The sequence below is a fragment of the Dendrobates tinctorius genome, unplaced genomic scaffold (genome assembly GCF_039654945.1).
Source record: "Dendrobates tinctorius isolate UK_male_01 unplaced genomic scaffold, ASM3965494v1 ptg000245l, whole genome shotgun sequence".
NCBI lineage: Eukaryota > Metazoa > Chordata > Amphibia > Anura > Dendrobatidae > Dendrobates > Dendrobates tinctorius.
In genome coordinates, this window is record NW_027361912.1 from 12,561,617 (window position 1) to 12,582,686 (window position 21,070).

Below are 21,070 nucleotides of genomic sequence, written 5' to 3' on the forward strand. Positions count from 1 at the left end.
AGGGATTTCCAAGTCTCACTGCTTGTACTGTAAAGAATCCTTAGTCTCACTGCTCTTACAGTAAAGAATCCATAGTCTCACTGCTTGAACAGTAAAGAATCCATAGTCTCACTGCTCTTACAGTAAAGATTCCATAGTCTCACTGCTCTTGCTGTAAAGAATCCATAGTCTCACTGTTCTTGCTGTAAAGAATCCATAGTCTCACTGCTCTTACAGTAAAGAATCCATAGTCTCACTGCTCTTACAGTAAAGAATCCATAGTCTCACTGCTCTTACAGTAAAGAATCCATAGTCTCACTGTTTGAACAGTAAAGAATCCATAGTCTCACTGCTCTTGCTGTAAATAATCCATAGTCTCACTGCTCTTGCTGTAAAGAATCCATAGTCTCACTGCCCTTACAGTAAAATATCCTTAGCCTCACTGCTCTTACTGTAAAGAATCCATAGTCTCACTGCTCTTACAGTAAAGAATCCATAGTCTCACTGCTCTTACAGTAAAGAATCCATAGTCTCACTGCTCTTACAGTAAAGAATCCATAGTCTCACTGTTTCAACAGTAAAGAATCCATAGTCTCACTGCTCTTGCTGTAAATAATCCATAGTCTCACTGCTCTTGCTGTAAAGAATCCATAGTCTCACTGCCCTTACAGTAAAATATCCTTAGCCTCACTGCTCTTACTGTAAAGAATCCATAGTCTCACTGCTCTTACAGTAAAGAATCCATAGTCTCACTGCTCTTACAGTAAAGAATCCATAGTCTCACTGCTCTTACAGTAAAGAATCCTTAGTCTCACTGCTCTTAAAGTAAAGAATCCATAGTCTCACTGCTCTTACAGTAAAGAATCCTTAGTCTCACTGCTCTTAAAGTAAAGAATCCATAGTCTCACTGCTCTTACAGTAAAGAATCCTTAGTGTCACTGCTCTTACAGGAAAGAATCCATAGTCTCACTGCTCTTACAGTAAAGAATCCATAGTTTCACTGCTCTTACAGTAAAGAATTCATAGTCTCACTGCTTGATCAGTAAAGAATCCACAGTCTCACTGCTCTTACAGTAAAGAATCCATAGTCTCACTGCTTGAACAGTAAAGAATCCACAGTCTCACTGCCCTTACAGTAAAATAGCCTTAGCCTCACTGCTCTTACAGTAAAGAATCCATAGTCTCACTGCCCTTAATGTATAGGAATGCCATTCGTGATGACGATTAGACTGTCCTTCCTCTAGATGTAGCAATAAGGATCCCTGGTTCTATATCCTTCTTCTTAGACTGTTGTAATTATATGTAATACTATACTAAAGGAAAATGTGACATCATACACAGCAGAGGCAGACATTTTGTTGGCAAAACTAGAATTTACCCTCTCTAGTCATGGGGATCAAAATAAGGCTATATCACAGGAGATGCGTAATGCCTCATGTATCTGCGTCCCTCTCTGCCGTGAACCAACGGGCAGAACAATTCTATTGTCACAATGGATCCATCACCTCTTGAATGAGATAGGCGCCATGGAAAACTTTGATATAAAAAAAGCCATTGCCCTTTCCCTAACATACGATCACAAGGCGCCTGTTGCACGCGCTCCCCTCTCCTCCCGCCAGCTACAGGCGCTGTAATATAACCATCACTTCCCTTACAGAATTACCCCAGTGAGACCCGAGATCTGAAGATCATCTGTCCAAACCGGGCGACCCCTCCAAGCCTTCACCTCTTCTTCTGCCCGGGCTCATTAAGTCATTCATTACTCTGGACCCCTCTTAAAATGTGATTTTTTTTCTATTTTTTTTTTAAGCATCAAAGCATAAGTTTAATCACCGCCCTTGGTAAAACCGACTTACTGACTAAAAGTAAATCCCACCGCGATCTTCAGCATTAATCACTGCACTCAGTCTCTGACATGTGTCATAAGAAAATAAGAGGATCCGCTGCAGCCACCATTGGCTATGGGGGAAGGAACTAGAATCAGTACAATATAGGAGAAGTACCATGGACGAGGCAAGGAGTGGATTATCTATCTACAGCTAACCATGAGCCTACACTGCCAGCTGTGTCTGCTATAATCCACCTAACGCATCTATGGATTTATGTCTCATCAATTATATATTTCTATAGATAATTTCATTTATATTACCATCTATCTTTATCCATCTATTATTTACCTATCATCTATTATCTATCTATCTATCTATCTATCGATCTATTTGTCTATCTTTCTATTATTTATTAGCTGTCTATTAGTTATCTATTATCTATCTATCATCTATTATCTATCTATTATCTATCCATTATCTATCTATATATTATCTATTTATTATCTATCTATATATTATCTATTTATTATCTATCTATCTATCTATTTATTTATCTATCTTTCTATTATCTATTATCTTTCTATTATCTATCTATCTATTATCTATTATCTTTCTATCAATTATCTACCTATTTATCTATTATCTATCTATTATCTTTCCATTATCTATGAATTATCTATTCATTTATTATCTATCTTTCTATTATCTATCTATCTATGTCAGTATTGTCTCTTATTTCTTGCCTAGTTCTCTATTACTTTCCATTTAGTATGTATACATTTATTTTATATACCATTTCATTAAATATTATATATTTTCTATCCTTCTGTCCATCCATCTTTACATCCATCCATTCATCCTTCTATCCATCTATCTATCATTTTAGCAATTAGAAACTCTTGGAGAATCTTTTTTCCTTCTGAATGCCTCTTCAAAGTATTATTTCCTCAGTTTTCTTCTGTGACACAAGTTTTCCCTATGCATCTCCCTCTAGAGAAGCTGAAGCGTCAGCTCCGGGGATCAGGACTGGCATCTTCTGTCTCGCATTGTATATACATCTTCTTTTCACAGCATAAACCCTATACATGTATAGCCCAGAATCGAGCGTGAAAAACGTAACTCTCCGTCGGCGGCGTCAGCCAATGTGACCCCCATAGACCTGTATACATATATCTATGCTTTCTACTTTTACTATTTTTCTATCTATGTTTCATGTAACGCTGTAGCTTAGGTGACTTTGCCTCTCTTCCGTCTGACGTGCCGAGTGATGACGCCTCTCGGATCGAGTCTCGGAACTCAGTAGGTTTCTGTTGGTCCTTTAGAAACAACCGATGATAACACAGAGTGATAAAATCATTAATATTCCAGCACTGCTGTTCTACAGTCTATACACGACAGCCGGAAATCCTCCGGTAAGAAAGACACAGAGAGCTACTAGGACTTTACAACCTTTCGTTAAAACCTGATGGCCAACCACAGAATTATAACACGCCGACAGTATACCGGAAAGCACAAGATGTGATGGGATGGCATGCAGGGGGTGCACATACTTTATCTAATAACATTCACGCCGACCGGTTCCTACACAGCACTGGATCTCCTGCCATCCCCAAAGCTTACAGGTGTGACACTAGTGCTTTCCCAACTTTCACATCATCACTATCAATATTAATAGAAGCCGTCAGGGTCAACTTACTATTTTTTCCGAAGTGCCAGGTCTGGTGCCATTGAGACCCACGAGGGATGGTAACGTCTGGGACATCCAGTTGGTGACCATTGCCATAGTGCTCAGCACGGCCCCGATTTTTAGTAAGGGGACCGTCATTGTGCCACCAAAAACACCATGCTCATGGGGTTGGCATCCTGACTGCCACCCCCTCTCCTGTCTCCAGGTGGGTGTCCCTGTAGAGTTGTGTGTGGAAGTCTCAGGAAATGCCCCTTAGGGAGGGGGTGAAGATTGGCTGCAGTGCAGCTCCTGCCTGTGTCAGACCTGGGCACAGAGTGAAAGGAGGATGATAGAGAGAGAGATCTGCTCCCTCCTTCTCGCTGCCTCCCTGCTCGGCTTCTCCCTCCACCCTCCCTCCCCGTGTCCCTGCCTCAGACGCCAGAGGAGTGGGAAGACTCAGCCAGACGGGCTATCTATCTATCTATCAACATATTCCGTTATTCTTTTTATTAAATCACAAGAGCTTACAATCGAAATGGACAGTAGGAGTTACATGATGGATGCATCGTGATAATTTTGCCTACATATCTATCTACGAGTATCTATCCACACTATGTGTTGTGAGGAAAGTATGTGCCACCTCCATATTCAATCAACCGGAGATTTTCTGACCTCCCATTCTACATCTTTAGACATTAACATGGAGCTATAACATCTCCCGCTCTTCTGAGAAGGATTTCTCCCAAATTTTTGTAGGCGCCTGTGAGGTCAGACACTGAGGTTGGAGGAGAGGCCCAGCTCACAATCTCTGGTCCTACGGACCTTGTGCGCTGGGCAGATTTCTGGGGAACAGAAAATTGTTCCTACAAAGCTGGAAGCTATAATTGTACACAATGTCTTGTGCTGAAGAATTAAGATTTTCCTCCAATGGAACTAGGGGTCCAAGGCCAACACCAGAAAAACAAGCCCATAGAATTATCCCTCCTCCACCAAACCATACAGCAGGCACTATGTAGTCAGACGGGTAACGTTCTCCTGACGTTCACCAAACCCAGACTCGTCCATCACACACCAGATAAAAAAGTATGGTCCGTCAATACACAGAACATGTCTTCAGTCCAGTGGTTGCAGCTTTACCCCACTCCATTCTGCATTGTGCTTAGTGATGTAAGGCTAGATGCAGCTGCTCAGTCATGAAGATCCTGGCCGGGGTGCAGTCTTTGTACTGATGTTATAGGGAAATCTAAAACTATAATCTTTCTCAGCACTTCTGCTGCAATCCATAAATGATTATGTAGCCTCCTGACTCTCCCTGTATATCCCCCAAAAAACATTCTAAGTTCTCCTGCGCTGTACGGAAATTGGGTTGGTCTGGTCCTGTCCAATGGGAGTGGTTTCAGGCCTCTCCATCCCTCCCCCGGCTGCTGCTTGCCATCCTCCTTCTTTAATTAATTGGGATAATGCCTCGCATCATCCACATTGCCGGGGGAAAACTTGCGTCGGCGCACAGAAATTGCGGCATTCCGCCTGCGCTCTATGCATCTCTCTACTGATAATTAAAGAAGGAGGATGGCGAGCAGCAGCCGGGGGGGAAGGATGCAAAGACTGAAACCACTCCCATCGGACCGGACCAACCCGATTTGCATACAGCAAACTTAAAAAAGGTTTCTGGGAGGTATACAGGAGGAGTCAGGGGGTAATATAAGCATTTATGGAACGCAGCACAGGCGATTAATAAGACCATATTTTAGCTGTTATATGACAAAACGGTGACAAGATCCCTTTAATACCGGAGGAGGTTTGGACTCTGCAGTTATGGAGTCAGCAGAGCGTTGGTGACTATTCTGGCCTCTGCTCCTCAGCACTCAGTGACCCCACTCTGTAACACTACATGGTCTCCACTTCGTGGCTGAGTTGCTGCGGTTCCTTCCATATTTTTTAATAATATCACTCACAGTTGATGGGGGAATCTAATCTCTATCGTAAAATTTAATAACAATTTATTAAATAGAAATTTTAGAAACTTGAAACTTGAATTTATCTACTTAAAGTAATTCTGGGTATATCGGTCGGTCTAATCTAATTCATATCTATCTACTTATGTGTCTATTAATTCAAAACTATCTGTCTGTTAACTAGAGTTGAGTAAAAACAATTTGTAGGACTCTAGTCCAGTGACCACCTTGGTACTATGTGGCCTCCAGACCATATCACTGAGAACTTCCTACTGCCGGCCGGTATCCAAAGCGCCGGTTCAGGAAAGTTGGCTCTGCGAAATTATTGTCCTGATGGCCTGCTCATCAGAAGAGGTGACCAGACTCTATCTCTGCCGACTCTTCTATGTTCTTCTAGAATTGATGATAGTATCGCTTTAAGTGAAGAAGATTTACAACATGTGGCAAAATCTCCTTACGTAATATTGATCTCTCTTGATCCTAGGACGTTCTCATTATCTCAGTCCTCCTCCCCATCACTCTCATAGATGGTCTGATTTTTGAACTGATCATCATGTTAGACCTCAGTATTAGGAGATGTGTGGATATCTCAGTGCTCTATCTTTTTAGTAGACAAGAAATTATTCAGGGGCTGTAATTGGATTTCCCCATAAGTGATGTAAAAGGTTTATTATAATCGATTATTTTTCATCAAAATCTACAATGGGTACAGAAAGTATTCAGACCCCAATCTGTTTCATCGCAGCCATTTGGTAAATTCAAAACAGTTCATTTTTTTTCTCATTAATGTACACTCTGAACCCCATCTTGACTGAAAAAAAACAGAAATGTAGAAAGTTTTGCAAATTTATTAAAAAAGATAAACTGAAATATCACATGGTCATAAGTATTCAGACCCTTTGCTCAGACACTCATATTTAAGTCACCTGCTGTCCATTTCCTTGTGATCCTTCTTGAGATGGTTCTACTCCTTCACTGGAGTCCAGCGGTGTTTAATCAAACTGATAGGGCTTGATTTGTAAAGGCCCACACCTGTCTATATAAGACCTCACAGCTCACAGTGCATGACAGACTAAATGAGAATCATGAGGTCAAAGGAACTGGCCAAGGAGCTCAGAGACAGAATTGTGGCAAGGCACACATCTGGTCAAGGTTACAAAAGACTTTCTGCAGGATTCAAGGTTCCTAAGAGCACAGTAGCCTCCATAATCCTTAAATGGAAGAAGTTTGAGACCACCAGAAGTCTTCCTAGACCTGGCCGTCCAGCCAAACTGAGCAATCGTGGGAGAAGAGCCTTGGTGAGAGAGGTAAAGAAGAACCCCAAGATCACTGTGGATGATCCACTGTGATGTGCTCCACAGATGCAGTAGGGAGATGGGAGAAAGTTCCACAAAGTCAACTATCACTGCAGCCCTCCACCAGTCGGGCCTTTATGGCAGAGTGGCCCGATGGAAGCCTCTCCTCAGTGCCAGACATATGAAAGCCCACATAGAGTTTGCTAAAAAAAACACGAGATTCTCTGGTCTGATGAGACAGAGATAAAACTTTTTGGTGATAATTCTAAGCGGTATGTGTAGAGAAAACCAGGCACTGCTCATCACCTGCCCAATACAATCCCAACAGTGAAACATGGTGGTGGCAGCATCATGCTATGGCAGAGGATCCCCAAATCTAGGTGAGAAAAACTTGTGGCATTATTCCCAAGAAGACTCATGGCTGTAATGGCTCAAAAGGGTGCTTCCACTCAATACTGAGCAAAGGGTCTGAATACTTATGATCTTGTGATATTTCAGTTTTTCTTTTTTAATAAATTTGCAACAATTTCTACATTTCTGTTTTTTTCAGTCAAGATGGGGTGCATAATGTGCATTAATGAGAAGAAAAGAACTTTTTTGAATTTTCCAAATGTCTGCAATGAAAAGAGTGAAACATTAAAAGGGGTCTAAATACTTTCCCTATTCACTGTACATTCAGTCTTATCATTAACTTACTACATTTATTTTTATTTTATTTATTTTTAATTTTGCAGAATTCTCATTTTTTGTCTTCCAAATAAAATATTTAAAGGGTTTATCCACCGTGGATAATCCCTTTTCTGCCAGAAAGCAACCAACCATAAGTTGTACATAAGCTTTCCTCATGCTAAGATCACCAGTGATCAATCGTGATCGCTAAAACACAGTAAAAAGTGTTGTATTTCTCTGGAGCGCCACCACAGGAGATATAAAGAACTGCGCTATGCAGAAAATAACAATGGACTGACTATGTGCCAACTCGCCAGGTTCTCCAAGGGGATAGATCTTTTTTGTAGCCACTACCTTTCACTAGATAACATTGGAGGGTGCTGATAAGTGATCACCATTAATGGGGCTTTCCACTTTCAGAAAAGTGGACACAAACTGCTCTAATCGAAAAGTACAGGTGCTCTCTCTCTCTGGGTCTAGAGCTAGCTCTTCGCCGATCTCGGGTTCTGGTGTTTTATCTGCAGCTGCTGTATGTCATGCCAACAGTGAGCATGACCACTGTAGCCAATCACTGGGCTTAGCGGTTGTACCGAGGCTTGCGTCACAAGCTGCTGAACTCAGAAATTGGCCACAAAGGTGGTGTGAGCTGTTGGTATCACGGCTGCAGCCAAAACACCGAAATCTGACCATCAGCGAGATCCAGCCTAAGACCCTGGGAGGGTGAGTACTTGCTCTTTGTCGTATTTTTGGTATGTTAGAGTGTTTGGGGTTGAAACAATCTATGGATGGCAGATAGATCCTTACCTAATGAGGCATTTTATTTGACATAGTGCAAACTTTCTTTATCCATGATAATGAGTTGGAGTCCACAACTTTCATATGTCATCGACAGATGTAGGAGCCTCCTACATGACAGCTGTATGTAGGGTGTCACCATTGTGGTGAAGCATTCTGTAAGGATTCCCAACTTTTCTTTGTGCCTGTTTGCCTTATTCAAGATGGAGTCTTGTATTTTGCCCTGTCATGGAGCTTCCTGTCTGTTTTGTGATTAAAGTCTAGGTCGTGTGTTCCTCTTTGCCTGAGTATTTTGCTGCTGTTGACTCTTGAGTCTGTCACCACCAAGTGACTGTTGAAACCAAGCAATGGAGAGTTAAGTGAACCGCCAACTCACTTGCTTTTCATTCATCTTTACCCTTTCCATGCTGATAAATGGAAAACAAGTATTTGCAAAGGTCCACTATACTGTGCTTGGTTTCAATAGTCATATTGTGTTGACAAACTCTCTTTAAAAGGAATCTGTCTGGAGGATTTCACCTCTAAATTAATTATATGTTCATGTAGCTCTCTCTCTCAAAGACAAGTCCATCAATATCTTTACAAGGCCAGTCCGTTTTTCCATTGCTGAAATATCAGCGTTTAAACAAATGGGGCCGAAGGAATATGGTAGATCTGAAGCCTAAGTCACTCCAGCTCTATTCCTCGCACAGCGTCACCACCTCCTGCTTGATTGACAGCCTCAGTGATTAGTGACATCACAAAAAGGAGTCGTCTGTAAAGCAGGAGGAGGCGTCACTGGGTGGGGAATAGAGCTGGAGTAACAGAGGCTTCAGATCTACCATAGTCTTTAAGCCTCATTTGTATATCAATTCCAGTTCTGACTTATCAGTAATGGGGGAACAGACTGGCCATGCAAAAGTATTGTTGGTCTTTGAAAGCGCTACATGCACATATAAATAGTTTGGGTGGTGAAATCCTGCTGACGGATTCCCTGTAAATGATATATTAGTCTGGGGAGGTGACTGATATATCAATAAGGATGATGTTAACACATGTTAATGGTATTGCTATTGATTGATCGTAGTGTGGTCAATCAATCGTTAGTAATGTTAACATGTTTTTAGTTCTATTGAAAAACAACAGCTGGTAAAATGGAAGAATATAAATCATTTAACACTTCCATCAGGGCAGACGATATACTAAACACATAAGTACATATTCATACATTGCATATGTGCTGCAGACATTTAGGAGCCTTTTTTTTGCAGCACATGCATAGCTTTCTACAATCTTCCAATATGAATGTGGCCCTAAGCTCCAAAATGGCTACAATTTCTCAAGGGCGTGAAATTTGCCAGCAAATAATAGACGACCCTGAAGCAAATCCAAGATTAGTGGCTTGGCCATAACGAAGATCAAAATAGGCGCCCATCATGGTGCCACACAAAAAACAAAGGTCCAAGGGATTAATTTCCCTTTTATGGCCCTGGACCAATTCACTGTCCCTATATTCTATTATATTCGTTGCAGAAAACTGTCCTGTAAAAGTTCTTGCTACCCAGTAGGATGGGACCAGATGGAGCTGGCAGCGACAGTCTGCTTCCATAATGTTTTGTCAAGACTTTTTCTCTTTCTTCAACATCTCTCAAGGTGAGCATTGCTAGAAGACCAGTTATGAAGATAAATTTACATTCTAAATTCTTTCCGGAGATGTTGTATGTTAACTGTTAGATGTTATATGTGTCTACATGTAGCCTCTTAGTGGATGTTCTGCGATTTTCAGGCTGTTGAGGGATTTGCTTACATGTTGTAATATTGTATGGAATTATGTATAATTGGAAATTGGTGTCCATAGTGATTTATGCAGAAAATGAAAAAGTTGCCCATAGTGTTGAGCATTCCGATACCGCAAGTATCGGGTATCGGCCGATACTTGCTGTATCGGAATTCCGATACCGACTTCCGATATTTTTTCAATATCGGAAGTCGGCATCGGAATCGGAAGTTCAAAGTTGATTGACAGCCTGATGTCATCATGATGCGCGGTGTGTGCGCATCATGATGCGCCGTCATTTCAGGCCTTCCGGGGGTCTCTGCCGGCCTGCCGGGGGGCTGTGCCGGCCTGCCGGGGGGCTGTGTGGACTGCCCGGGGTCTGTACCGGCCTGCCGGGGGGCTGTGCCGGCCTGCCGGAGGTCTGTGCACCCTGTGGGGGTCTGTACCGGCCTGCCGGGGGGCTGTGCCGGCCTGCCGGTGGTCTGTGCACCCTGTGGGGGTCTGTACCGGCCTGCCGGGGGGCTGTGCCGGCCTGCCGGGGGGCTGTGCTGATGTCCGGGGGTCTGTGCAAGCATCGTCCGATGGGACTACAAGTCCCATCTGGCGATGCCTGCTACCATGACAGTGATTGACACATTAGCCAATGATGGGACAGTAGTAGTCCCATCATCCGGCTAATGTGTTAAATGTTAAAAAAAAAAAAAAAATACTACATACATACTACATACATACTACATGCATGCTACATACATACTACATGCTACATACATACTACATACATACTACATACATACATACTACATAACACATATATACTACATACATACAACATACATACTACATGCATGCTACATACATACTACATGCTACATACATACTACATATATACTACATGCATGCTACATACATACTACATGCTACATACATACTACATACATACTACATACATACTACATGCATGCTACATACATACTACATGCTACATACATACTACATATATACTACATGCATGCTACATACATACTACATGCTACATGCATACTACATACATACTACATACATACTACATGCATGCTACATACATACTACATGCTACATACATACTACATATATACTACATGCATGCTACATACATACTACATGCTACATACATACTACATACATACTACATGCATGCTACATACATACTACATGCTACATACATACTACATATATACTACATGCATGCTACATACATACTACATGCTACATACATACTACATATATACTACATGCATGCTACATACATACTACATGCTACATACATACCACATACATACTACATATATACTACATGCATGCTACATACATACTGCATGCTACATGCATGCTACATACATACTACATACATACTACATGCTACATACATACCACATATATACTACATACATACTACATACAATACATTCATACAATACATACATAGACATACAGTACATATAACATAGAGTAACATACTTACCAATACTTGTCACATTGTTCCCCGAAGCCATTGTCTTTTACAGAATAAATATTAACATAACAAACCACAAAAATACTCACCCACGATCCGAAGCAGTCCACGAGTGTGTCCCACGACGATCTTGGGTAGAGAACTGCAGCATCAGCTGTTGCTGCCGTTCTCTACGGACTGCAGGAATCCAATGACGGAAGGTAGGTATCCTTCCGCACTGTATTCCTCCGCCACTTAAAAAAAAAAAAGTCCCTAGTCTCACTTTATGCCATTGCTGCGTGGGAATTTCCCACACAGCAATGGAATAAAGTGAGACTAGGGACTTTTTTTTTTTAAGTGGCGGAGGAATACAGTGCGGAAGGACACCTACCTTCCGTCATTGGATTCCTGCAGCCCGTAGAGAACGGCAGCAACAGCTGATGCTGCAGTTCTCTACCCAAGATCGTCGTGGGACACACTCGTGGACTGCTTCGGATCGTGGGTGAGTATTTTTGTGGTTTGTTATGTTAATATTTATTCCGTAAAAGACAATGGCTTCGGGGAACAATGTGACAAGTATTGGTAAGTATGTTACTCTATGTTATATGTACTGTATGTCTATGTATGTATTGTATGAATGTATTGTATGTAGTATGTATGTAGTATATATGTGGTATGTATGTAGCATGTAGTATGTATGTAGCATGCATGTAGTATATATGTAGTATGTATGTAGCATGTAGTATGTATGTAGTATGTATGTAGTATGTATGTGGTATGTATGTAGCATGTAGCATGCATGTAGTATGTATGTAGTATATATGTGGTATGTATGTAGCATGTAGTATGTATGTAGCATGCAGTATGTATGTAGCATGCATGTAGTATATATGTAGTATGTATGTAGCATGTAGTATGTATGTAGCATATAGTATATATGTAGTATGCATGTAGTATATATGTAGTATGTATGTAGCATATAGTATATATGTAGCATGCATGTAGTATATATGTAGTATGTATGTAGTATGTATGTAGTATGTATGTAGCATGTAGTATGTATGTAGCATGCAGTATGTATGTAGCATGCAGTATGTATGTAGCATGCATGTAGTATATATGTAGTATGTATGTAGCATATATGTAGTATGTATGTAGCATATAGTATATATGTAGTATGCATGTAGTATATATGTAGTATGTATGTTGCATGTAGTATATATGTAGTATGTATGTAGCATGTAGTATGTATGTAGTATGTATGTGGTATGTATGTAGCATGTAGCATGTATGTAGCATGCAGTATGTATGTAGCATGCATGTAGTATGTATGTAGCATATATGTAGTATGTATGTATGTAGCATGTAGTATATATGTAGTATGCATGTTGCATGCATGTAGTATGTATGTTGCATGTAGTATATATGTAGTATGTATGTTGCATGTAGTATATATGTAGTATGAATGTAGCATATATGTAGTATGTAGTATGAATGTAGCATGTATGTAGTATGCATGTTGTATGTATGTAGCATGTAATATTTTTTTTTTTTTTTTACATTCAACACATTAGCCGGATGATGGGACTACTACTGTCCCATCATTAGCTAATGTGTCAATCACTGTCATGGTAGCAGGCATCGCCCGATGGGACTTGTAGTCCCATCGGACGATGCCTGCACAGACCCCCGAAGCCTGCACAGCCCCCCGGAGCCTGCACAGCCCCCCGGCAGGCCGGCACAGCCCCCCGGCAGGCCGGCACAGCCCACCGGAGCCTGCACAGCCCCCCGGCAGGCCGGCACAGACCACCGGAGCCTGCACAGACCCCCTGGCAGGCCGGCACAGCCCCCCGAAAGGCCCGTACAGACCCCAGAGAGGCTGTACAAGGGAAAAACAGGATTTTTCTTATTCCGATACCGGAAGTCCCATAGACTTGAATGGGACTTCCGGTATCGGAATCGGTGATACCGATACTTTTTTTTAAGATCGGCCGATCCATTCCGATCCGATACTTTGAAGTATCGGACGGTATCGCTCAACTCTAGTTGCCCACAACTGTATGTACTCCCTGGACCCTTCATTGGATTATTTTTATGTTTAAATTGAGCTTCTCCTTTAATTGTCACTGCGCCACTGATTCTGGAACAGTTTTTCTTTTTCTTCTGTGCCCCTGCGTTCCAAAGTTATGTCCCCTGTTATAAATGGTGCAAATTTTCCCTTCAACTGACTGGGCGTATACCACAGAACTTCTCTGTGGGCGTGGCAGTATTTTATTGGCCAGTGTTATACAGGAGGAAAAGCAAAAGACCGAAATGAAGTTCTAGGCTTCACACCTAGTTGGTAGATGGCAAAATTTGCACCAGCAATAATGGAAGAAGGCATAACTTTGGAACAGAGTGGCACAGAAGAAAAAGAAAAACTGTTCCCGGATCAGTGGCACAGCAGCAATTGGAGGAGGAACTCAGATTCGATTTTAAAAAATCCAGTGAAAAGTCCTCTTCAAGATCCTTACCAACAGGTGATTCCATTTTTCTTTAAAGTTAGAAAATACGATAGGATTTTTTTTTGGCTCAGATTGCTGAAAAAAAATCAAATTGAAGATCACCTTAACTATTCTTCCACATCTCTCATTCTGACATTTACCTAGTCCCTACTTCTAGTTGCAGTCTCAAAATGCCAAAAATGTCCACTGAGTCAGTCATTGGCTGGAGCGGCAACTCTCCTCAGAAATTGACTGGCTCAATGGGCATATCTTGCCATTTTCTCTGTGTCTAGGCAGTATCAGAAAGTAGAGACCAACATGGGGATTGGATAAGTGTCCGAACGGGTTCAGGGTGATCAGTGAGGATGACTATCGCTTCTTTTTATAAAAAATCAGTCTGTGCCCTTTATAAAAATATTTTTTGTTCTCTGGGCAACCCATTTATCTAATATGGCCACTGCTAAAGCTTGCTGCTTATATTACTGCCACGACTCACTGCCCATATAACTTGACAAATTTGTTGGTGAATTTGATGTAATAGATTAGGAAAATGGGCTGCTTCATTTTTCCTGAAATAGCGCCACAGTTCTCCATAGGCTGAGCCTTGTACTGCGGACAGATTGTATTCAAATAAGTGGAACTGAGCTGTAATTTCAGATGCTGTCCATGGAGAAAAGGGGCGCTGGTGCCAGTTAAAAAATATTTTATGAACTATAAAATCACAGCTTATACAGGAGAGATAAGACGAGCCTCCAGGTCCCATTGTGCCCCGAGTAATAAGAGTAATCTTTGGGGTAACCACTGTTCTCGCTTCAAGATTACTGTTACGGAGGTGAGTGACCGTATAACCACACAGGACCATCAGAGAAGAAGTGTTTCCTCTATGGGAGCATGGGAGTACTGGAAATAACCATATTGATTAAAAATGGACAAGGATCTGATATTTTGCATCAGGAGCCTCTCACAGGTCTAAGGAGTGACTCCGTCAATATAAATTTTTGATATTATCTGGCTAATTCCATTAAAAAATGGAAATATCATAACTTTTGACTGGTGAGTAGAGCATGAGCCTAATGAGTGAAATTTTGACTTGTGATGAATTTGATCAGATTCACCAGAATTTTAATTTTTTGCAATTCAATGAAATGAATACTCACCTGGCAATATTACGTATTCTTGGTCCGGTCACCAGTGTTGTCTTTACTGAGCCATCTTTGGCATCTTCCAGTGCCCGTCATCTTTAGCATTTTCTTCACTGATTAGACCATGACAATATATGACACACAAAGACAACGCTGAAGATTCTGGGCACCGGAAGACGCCTATGATGACCCGGTGAACGAAGCAAAGAAGATCATCTGACTGGAGTGGCCTTGGTGGTGGGGCAGATATATATAATTTTCTTATAACTTTTTATGACATATGCCTGTTATGCTCTATAGCATCTGGACAGATTTCAGCACTTCATAATGCACAATCGATTCACATATAATAAATTTGATGCAATCCAAATTTCCAAACCAAATTCAAGTAAGCTGCCATACTCAAATTTCGTCATATTTTCTCTTCACTACTCGTAAGTGTCCAAGTATTGAGATCCCCATTGATTGTTAAAATGATGGAACAGAAGCACTCAGCAGAGAGCTGTTACCTCCAAGAGGAAAGACGGCTAGTGGAAAGTAAATGGAATTTGACTTCAGTGTTGGGAAAGCACAGAGCTTAACAAAGCATTCCTGCAACTGAGCGTTCCTGCAACTGAACACTCCTGCAACTGAACACTACTGCATCAAAGCGCTTCTGCAAATGAGCATTCCTGCAACTAAGCACTTCTGTCACTGAGTGATTATACAAGTAAACATTCCTGCAACTGAGCGCTTTTAAAACTGAGCATTCCTGAAACTGAGTGATTCTTCAACTAAACATTCCTGCAACTGAGCGCTTCTGCACCTGAGCGCTTCTACAGCTGAAAGTTCCTGAAACTGAGTGTTCCTGCAACTGAGCATTTCAACATCTGAGCGCTTCTGCAACGGAGCAATCCTGCAACTGAGCGCTTCTGCAACTAAGCGCTTCTACAACTGAGCTCTTTCACAATTGAGTGCTTCCTTAACTAAGTGCTTCTACAACTGAGCTCTTTTATAACTGAGCGCTTCCACAACTGAGCATTTTTGCAACTGAGCGATCCTGCAACTGAGTACTTCTAGAACTGAGCATTCCTGTAACTGAGTGCTTCTACAATTGAGCTCTTTTACAACTGAGTACTTCTACAACTGAGCTCTTTTACAACTGAGTGCTTCTACAACTGAGTGCTTCTACAACTGAGCTCTTTTACAACTGAGTGCTTCCTCAACTGAGCTCTTTTACAACTGAGTACTTCTACAACGGAGCTCGTTTACAACTGAGTACTTCTACAACTGAGCTCTTTTACAACTGAGTACTTCTACAACTGAGCTCTTTTACAACTGAGTGCTTCTACAACTGAGTGCTTCTACAACTGAGTGCTTCTACAACTGAGTGCTTCTACAACTGAGTGCTTCTACAACTGAGTGCTTCTACAACTGAGTGCTTCTACAACTGAGTACTTCTACAACTGAGTGCTTCTACAACTGAGCTCTTTTACAACTGAGTACTTCTACAACTGAGCTCTTTTACAACTGAGTGCTTCCTCAACTGAGCTCTTTTACAACTGAGTGCTTCTACAACTGAGCTCTTTTACAACTGAGTACTTCTACAACGGAGCTCTTTTACAACTGAGTGCTTCCTCAACTGAGCTCTTTTACAACTGAGTGCTTCCTCAACTGAGCTCTTTTACAACTGAGTACTTCTACAACGGAGCTCTTTTACAACTGAGTGCTTCCTCAACTGAGCTCTTTTACAACTGAGTACTTCTACAACGGAGCTCTTTTACAACTGAGTGCTTCCTCAACTGAGCTCTTTTACAACTGAGTGCTTCCTCAACTGAGCTCTTTTACAACTGAGTACTTCTACAACTGAGCTCTTTTACAACTGAGTGCTTCCTCAACTGAGCTCTTTTACAACTGAGTACTTCTACAACTGAGCTCTTTTACAACTGAGTGCTTCCTCAACTGAGCTCTTTTACAACTGAGTGCTTCCTCAACTGAGCTCTTTTACAACTGAGTACTTCTACAACGGAGCTCTTTTACAACTGAGTGCTTCTACAACTGAGCTCTTTTACAACTGAGTACTTCTACAACGGAGCTCTTTTACAACTGAGTGCTTCCTCAACTGAGCTCTTTTACAACTGAGTGCTTCCTCAACTGAGCTCTTTTACAACTGAGTACTTCTACAACTGAGCTCTTTTACAACTGAGTGCTTCCTCAACTGAGCTCTTTTACAACTGAGTACTTCTACAACTGAGCTCTTTTACAACTGAGTACTTCTACAACGGAGCTCTTTTACAACTGAGTACTTCTACAACTGAGCTCTTTTACAACTGAGTGCTTCTACAACTGAGTGCTTCTACAACGGAGCTCTTTTACAACTGAGTGCTTCCTCAACTGAGAGCTTCCACAACTGAGTACTTCTACAACTGAGCTCTTTTACAGCTGAGTGCTTCTACAACTGAGTGCTTCTACAACTGAGCTCTTTTACAACTGAGTGCTTCCTCAACTGAGCTCTTTTACAACTGAGTACTTCTACAACGGAGCTCGTTTACAACTGAGTACTTCTACAACTGAGTGCTTCTACAATGGAGCTCTTTTACAACTGAGTGCTTCCTCAACTGAGAGCTTCCACAACTGAGTACTTCTACAACTGAGCTCTTTTACAGCTGAGTGCTTCTACAACTGAGTGCTTCTACAACTGAGCTCTTTTACAACTGAGTGCTTCCTCAACTGAGCTCTTTTACAACTGAGTACTTCTACAACTGAGCTCTTTTACAACTGAGTACTTCTACAACTGAGTGCTTCTACAACGGAGCTCTTTTACAACTGAGTGCTTCCACAACTGAGCTCTTTTACAACTGAGTGCTTCCACAACTGAGCTCTTTTACAACTGAGTACTTCTACAACTGATTTTTTTTACAACTGAGTGCTTCTACAACTGATCTCTTTTACAACTGAATGCTTCTACAACTGAGCGCTTCTGCAACTTAGAGCTTCCACAAATGAGTGCATCTGCAACTGAGCGATTCTACTGCTGAACGTTCCTGCAACTGACTGCTTCTACAACTGAGTGTTCCTGCAACTGAACACTACTGCATCAAAGCATTTCTGCAACTGAGCATTCCTGCAACTAAGCACTTCTGCCACTGAGTGATTCTACAAGTAAACATTCTTGCAACTGAGCGCTTTTAAAATTGAGCATTCCTGAAACTGAGTGATTCTTCAACTAAACATTCCTGCAACTGAGCGCTTCTACAACTGAACGTTCCTGAAACTGAGTGTTCCTGCAACTGAGGGCTTCAACAACTGAGCGCTTCTGCAACTGAGTGATCCTGCAACTAAGGCTACTTTCACACTTGCTTTTTTTGCAGTGTGTTTTTCGCTCAAAAAAACGCATTGAAAAAACGCATACAAATGCTGCATTTTTTTCAAGCATTTTTATGCGCATGCTTGAAAAAAACACAGCGTTTTTATGCGTTTGTATGCATTTTTAGTGCGTTTTTACCGCGTTTGCATTTTTTCCAACATTAGTTGGCCTCACCAAAAAAATCAAGATAGGGTTAGGATTAACACTAAACCAAACCATGACTTTACTAACCCTAACTCCTAACCCTAACCCTAACCCTTATCCAAACCCTACTAACCCTAATCCTAAACCCTAACCCTAACCCCTAACCCTTAACCAAACCCTACTAACCCTAACCCTAAACCCTAACTAACCCTAAACCCTAACCCTTAACCAACCCATACTAACCCTAACCCTAAACCCCTTAACTAACCCTAACTCTAACCCTAACCCCTAATTTCCATTGACTAACCAATGGTCAACAAAAAACGCATGCGCAAAAAACGCATACATGCGCATGCCAATGCGCACGTATGCGCACCCATAGACTTACAATGGGTTTCTTGCTGTAAAAAACGCATTGCGCGCATGCGTTTTTTTGAGGCAAGTCGGACGCCCCAAAAATGCAACAAGATGCATTTTGTGTGCCCGAGCGCACACCACAAAAAAACGCATGCACGCAAAAACGCATACAAACGCATGTGTATGCGCACATAAGCGCATCCCATGCAAAATATAGGAAAAAACGCATGCGTTTTTAGCGCTAAAATACAGCGCAAAAAAGCGCAAGTGTGGAACCCGCCTGAGCTCTTCTGCAACTAAGCATTCCTGAAACTGAGTGGTTCTACAACTAAGCGTTCCTGAAACTGAGTGCTTCTACAACTGAGCGCTTCTACAACTGAGTGCTTCTACAACTGAGCTCTTTTACAACTGAGCGCTTCCACAACTGAGTGCTTCCACAACTGAGCATTTTTGCAACTGAACGATCCTGAAACTGAGTGCTTCTACAACTGAGCGTTCCTGTACCTGAGTGCTTCTGCAATTGAGCTCTTTTACAACTGAGTGCTTCCACAACTGAGTGCTTTCACAACTGAGTGCTTCTACAACTGAGCGTTCCTGCAACTGAGTGCTTCTACAACTGAGCTCTTTTACAACTGAGTGCTTCCACAACTGAGCTCTTTTACAACTGAGCTCTTTTCAACTGAATGCTTCTACAACTGAGCTCTTTTACAACTGAGCGCTTCTGCAACTGAGAGCTTCCACAACTGAGTGCTTCTGCAACTGAGAGCTTCCACAACTGAGTGCTTCTGCAACTGAGCGCTTCTACAACTGAGTGTTCCTGCAACTGAACACTACTGCATCAAAGCGGTTCTGCAACTGAGCATTACTGCAACTAAGCACTTCTGCCACTGAGCGATTCTACAAGTAAACATTCCTGCAACTGAGCGCTTCTACAACTGAATGTTCCTGTAACTGACCGATCCTGCAACTGAGTGCTTCTACAACTAAGCTTTCCTGCAACTGAGTGCTTCTACAACTTAGGTCTTTTACAACTGAGCGCTTCTGCAACTGAGCGTTCCTGCAACTGAGTGTTTCTACAAATGAGCTCTTTTACAACTGAGTGTTTCCACAACTGAGTGTTTCTGCAACTGAGCTCTTTTACAACTGTGTGCTTCTACAACTGAGTGTTTCTGCAACTGAGCTCTTTTACAACTGTGTGCTTCTACAACTGAGCATTTTTGCAACTGAGTGCTTCATCCCCTTTTAGCAATAAGTGGGGGTCTTGTCACCTGTATCTGTACTAGGATATTACATAACATTAGAAATTATGGGGATCTCACCAATTATGCTGTTCATTTAAGTGGATGGACCCATGTTGCAGTTCCACACATGTCAGTCAGAAAACTAACTTCTCAGGATTGTGAGAATCACAGTAAAACCCCATTGATCATTAAATGACCCTGATAATAACACATCATTTCTCTCTTTGGTGGCTTTTCAGTCCATGCATTACATTCTGCCTCAGCTCTAGGCAAAACACAGTGTGAAGGTTTTGGCTGGAGCTTTCCTTTAACTTGTCCTCTTTTTCTCACATTCCCTCTGATGTGACAGCTTTCTTTAGCACATTCTTGCAAATGTCTCATTGTTTAATAATTAAATTTGCTTTTTCCTGTGGATTATGTAACATTTTCAAATGCCAAGAAAATATGTGCACGTAAAAAGGAAAAGGGAGCTCTCCATGGTGCTGAAACTGGGTGTTCGCTGCCGAAAAGGAAAGCTAGAGCTACACATTTTCCAAGCTCGGTATGGAAGATGTGCACAGGTATGTTATTTATCACAGGCCAGCCAGTATATATGATGTGCAGAGCTTTATTGTATAAGACCGAGAAAATCAATGTCAGGGGAAATGTAGCATTCGTAATACATTAACCAGATGTACTACACTTTGCTCTGGGCTATAGGGGGTCTCAAACTCCAAACCCCACTGATAAGTGCATATTAGAAAGCCCTGTTGATTTCCTCATGTCGCCATTGCTGTGCATGTGTTATAAACTACTATGTTTGAGTAGTTCTAGCCTTTTCCTCTTACAAAACAAAAAAAGGAGCAGCGTTTCTTCTTGCCTGACATGCCAGTGTAAGGAGACTTATAGGCCATGTACTGCTCTTCTGAGAAATAAATATGCAAAATACCTCTTCAGAGAGGA

At 41.6% G+C, this 21,070-nt stretch overlaps 1 protein-coding gene across 2 annotated transcripts in view; it reads right to left on the bottom strand.

The window, feature by feature from the left end:
- The window catches only part of OLFM2 (olfactomedin 2), a 532,346-nt gene that overhangs the window by 267,398 nt on the left and 243,878 nt on the right, over nucleotides 1-21,070 (bottom strand). Inside the window, exon 1 of one of the 2 annotated variants that reach the window (XM_073557198.1) lies at nucleotides 3,505-3,823. The exons of the other annotated variant lie outside the window; for it this stretch is intronic. Within the exon in view, the coding sequence (XP_073413299.1) occupies nucleotides 3,505-3,633 (129 nt within the window). The 5' untranslated portion in view covers nucleotides 3,634-3,823. Of the gene's footprint in view, nucleotides 1-3,504; nucleotides 3,824-21,070 lie in introns of those variants that run through there. 2 annotated transcript variants of the gene reach the window in all.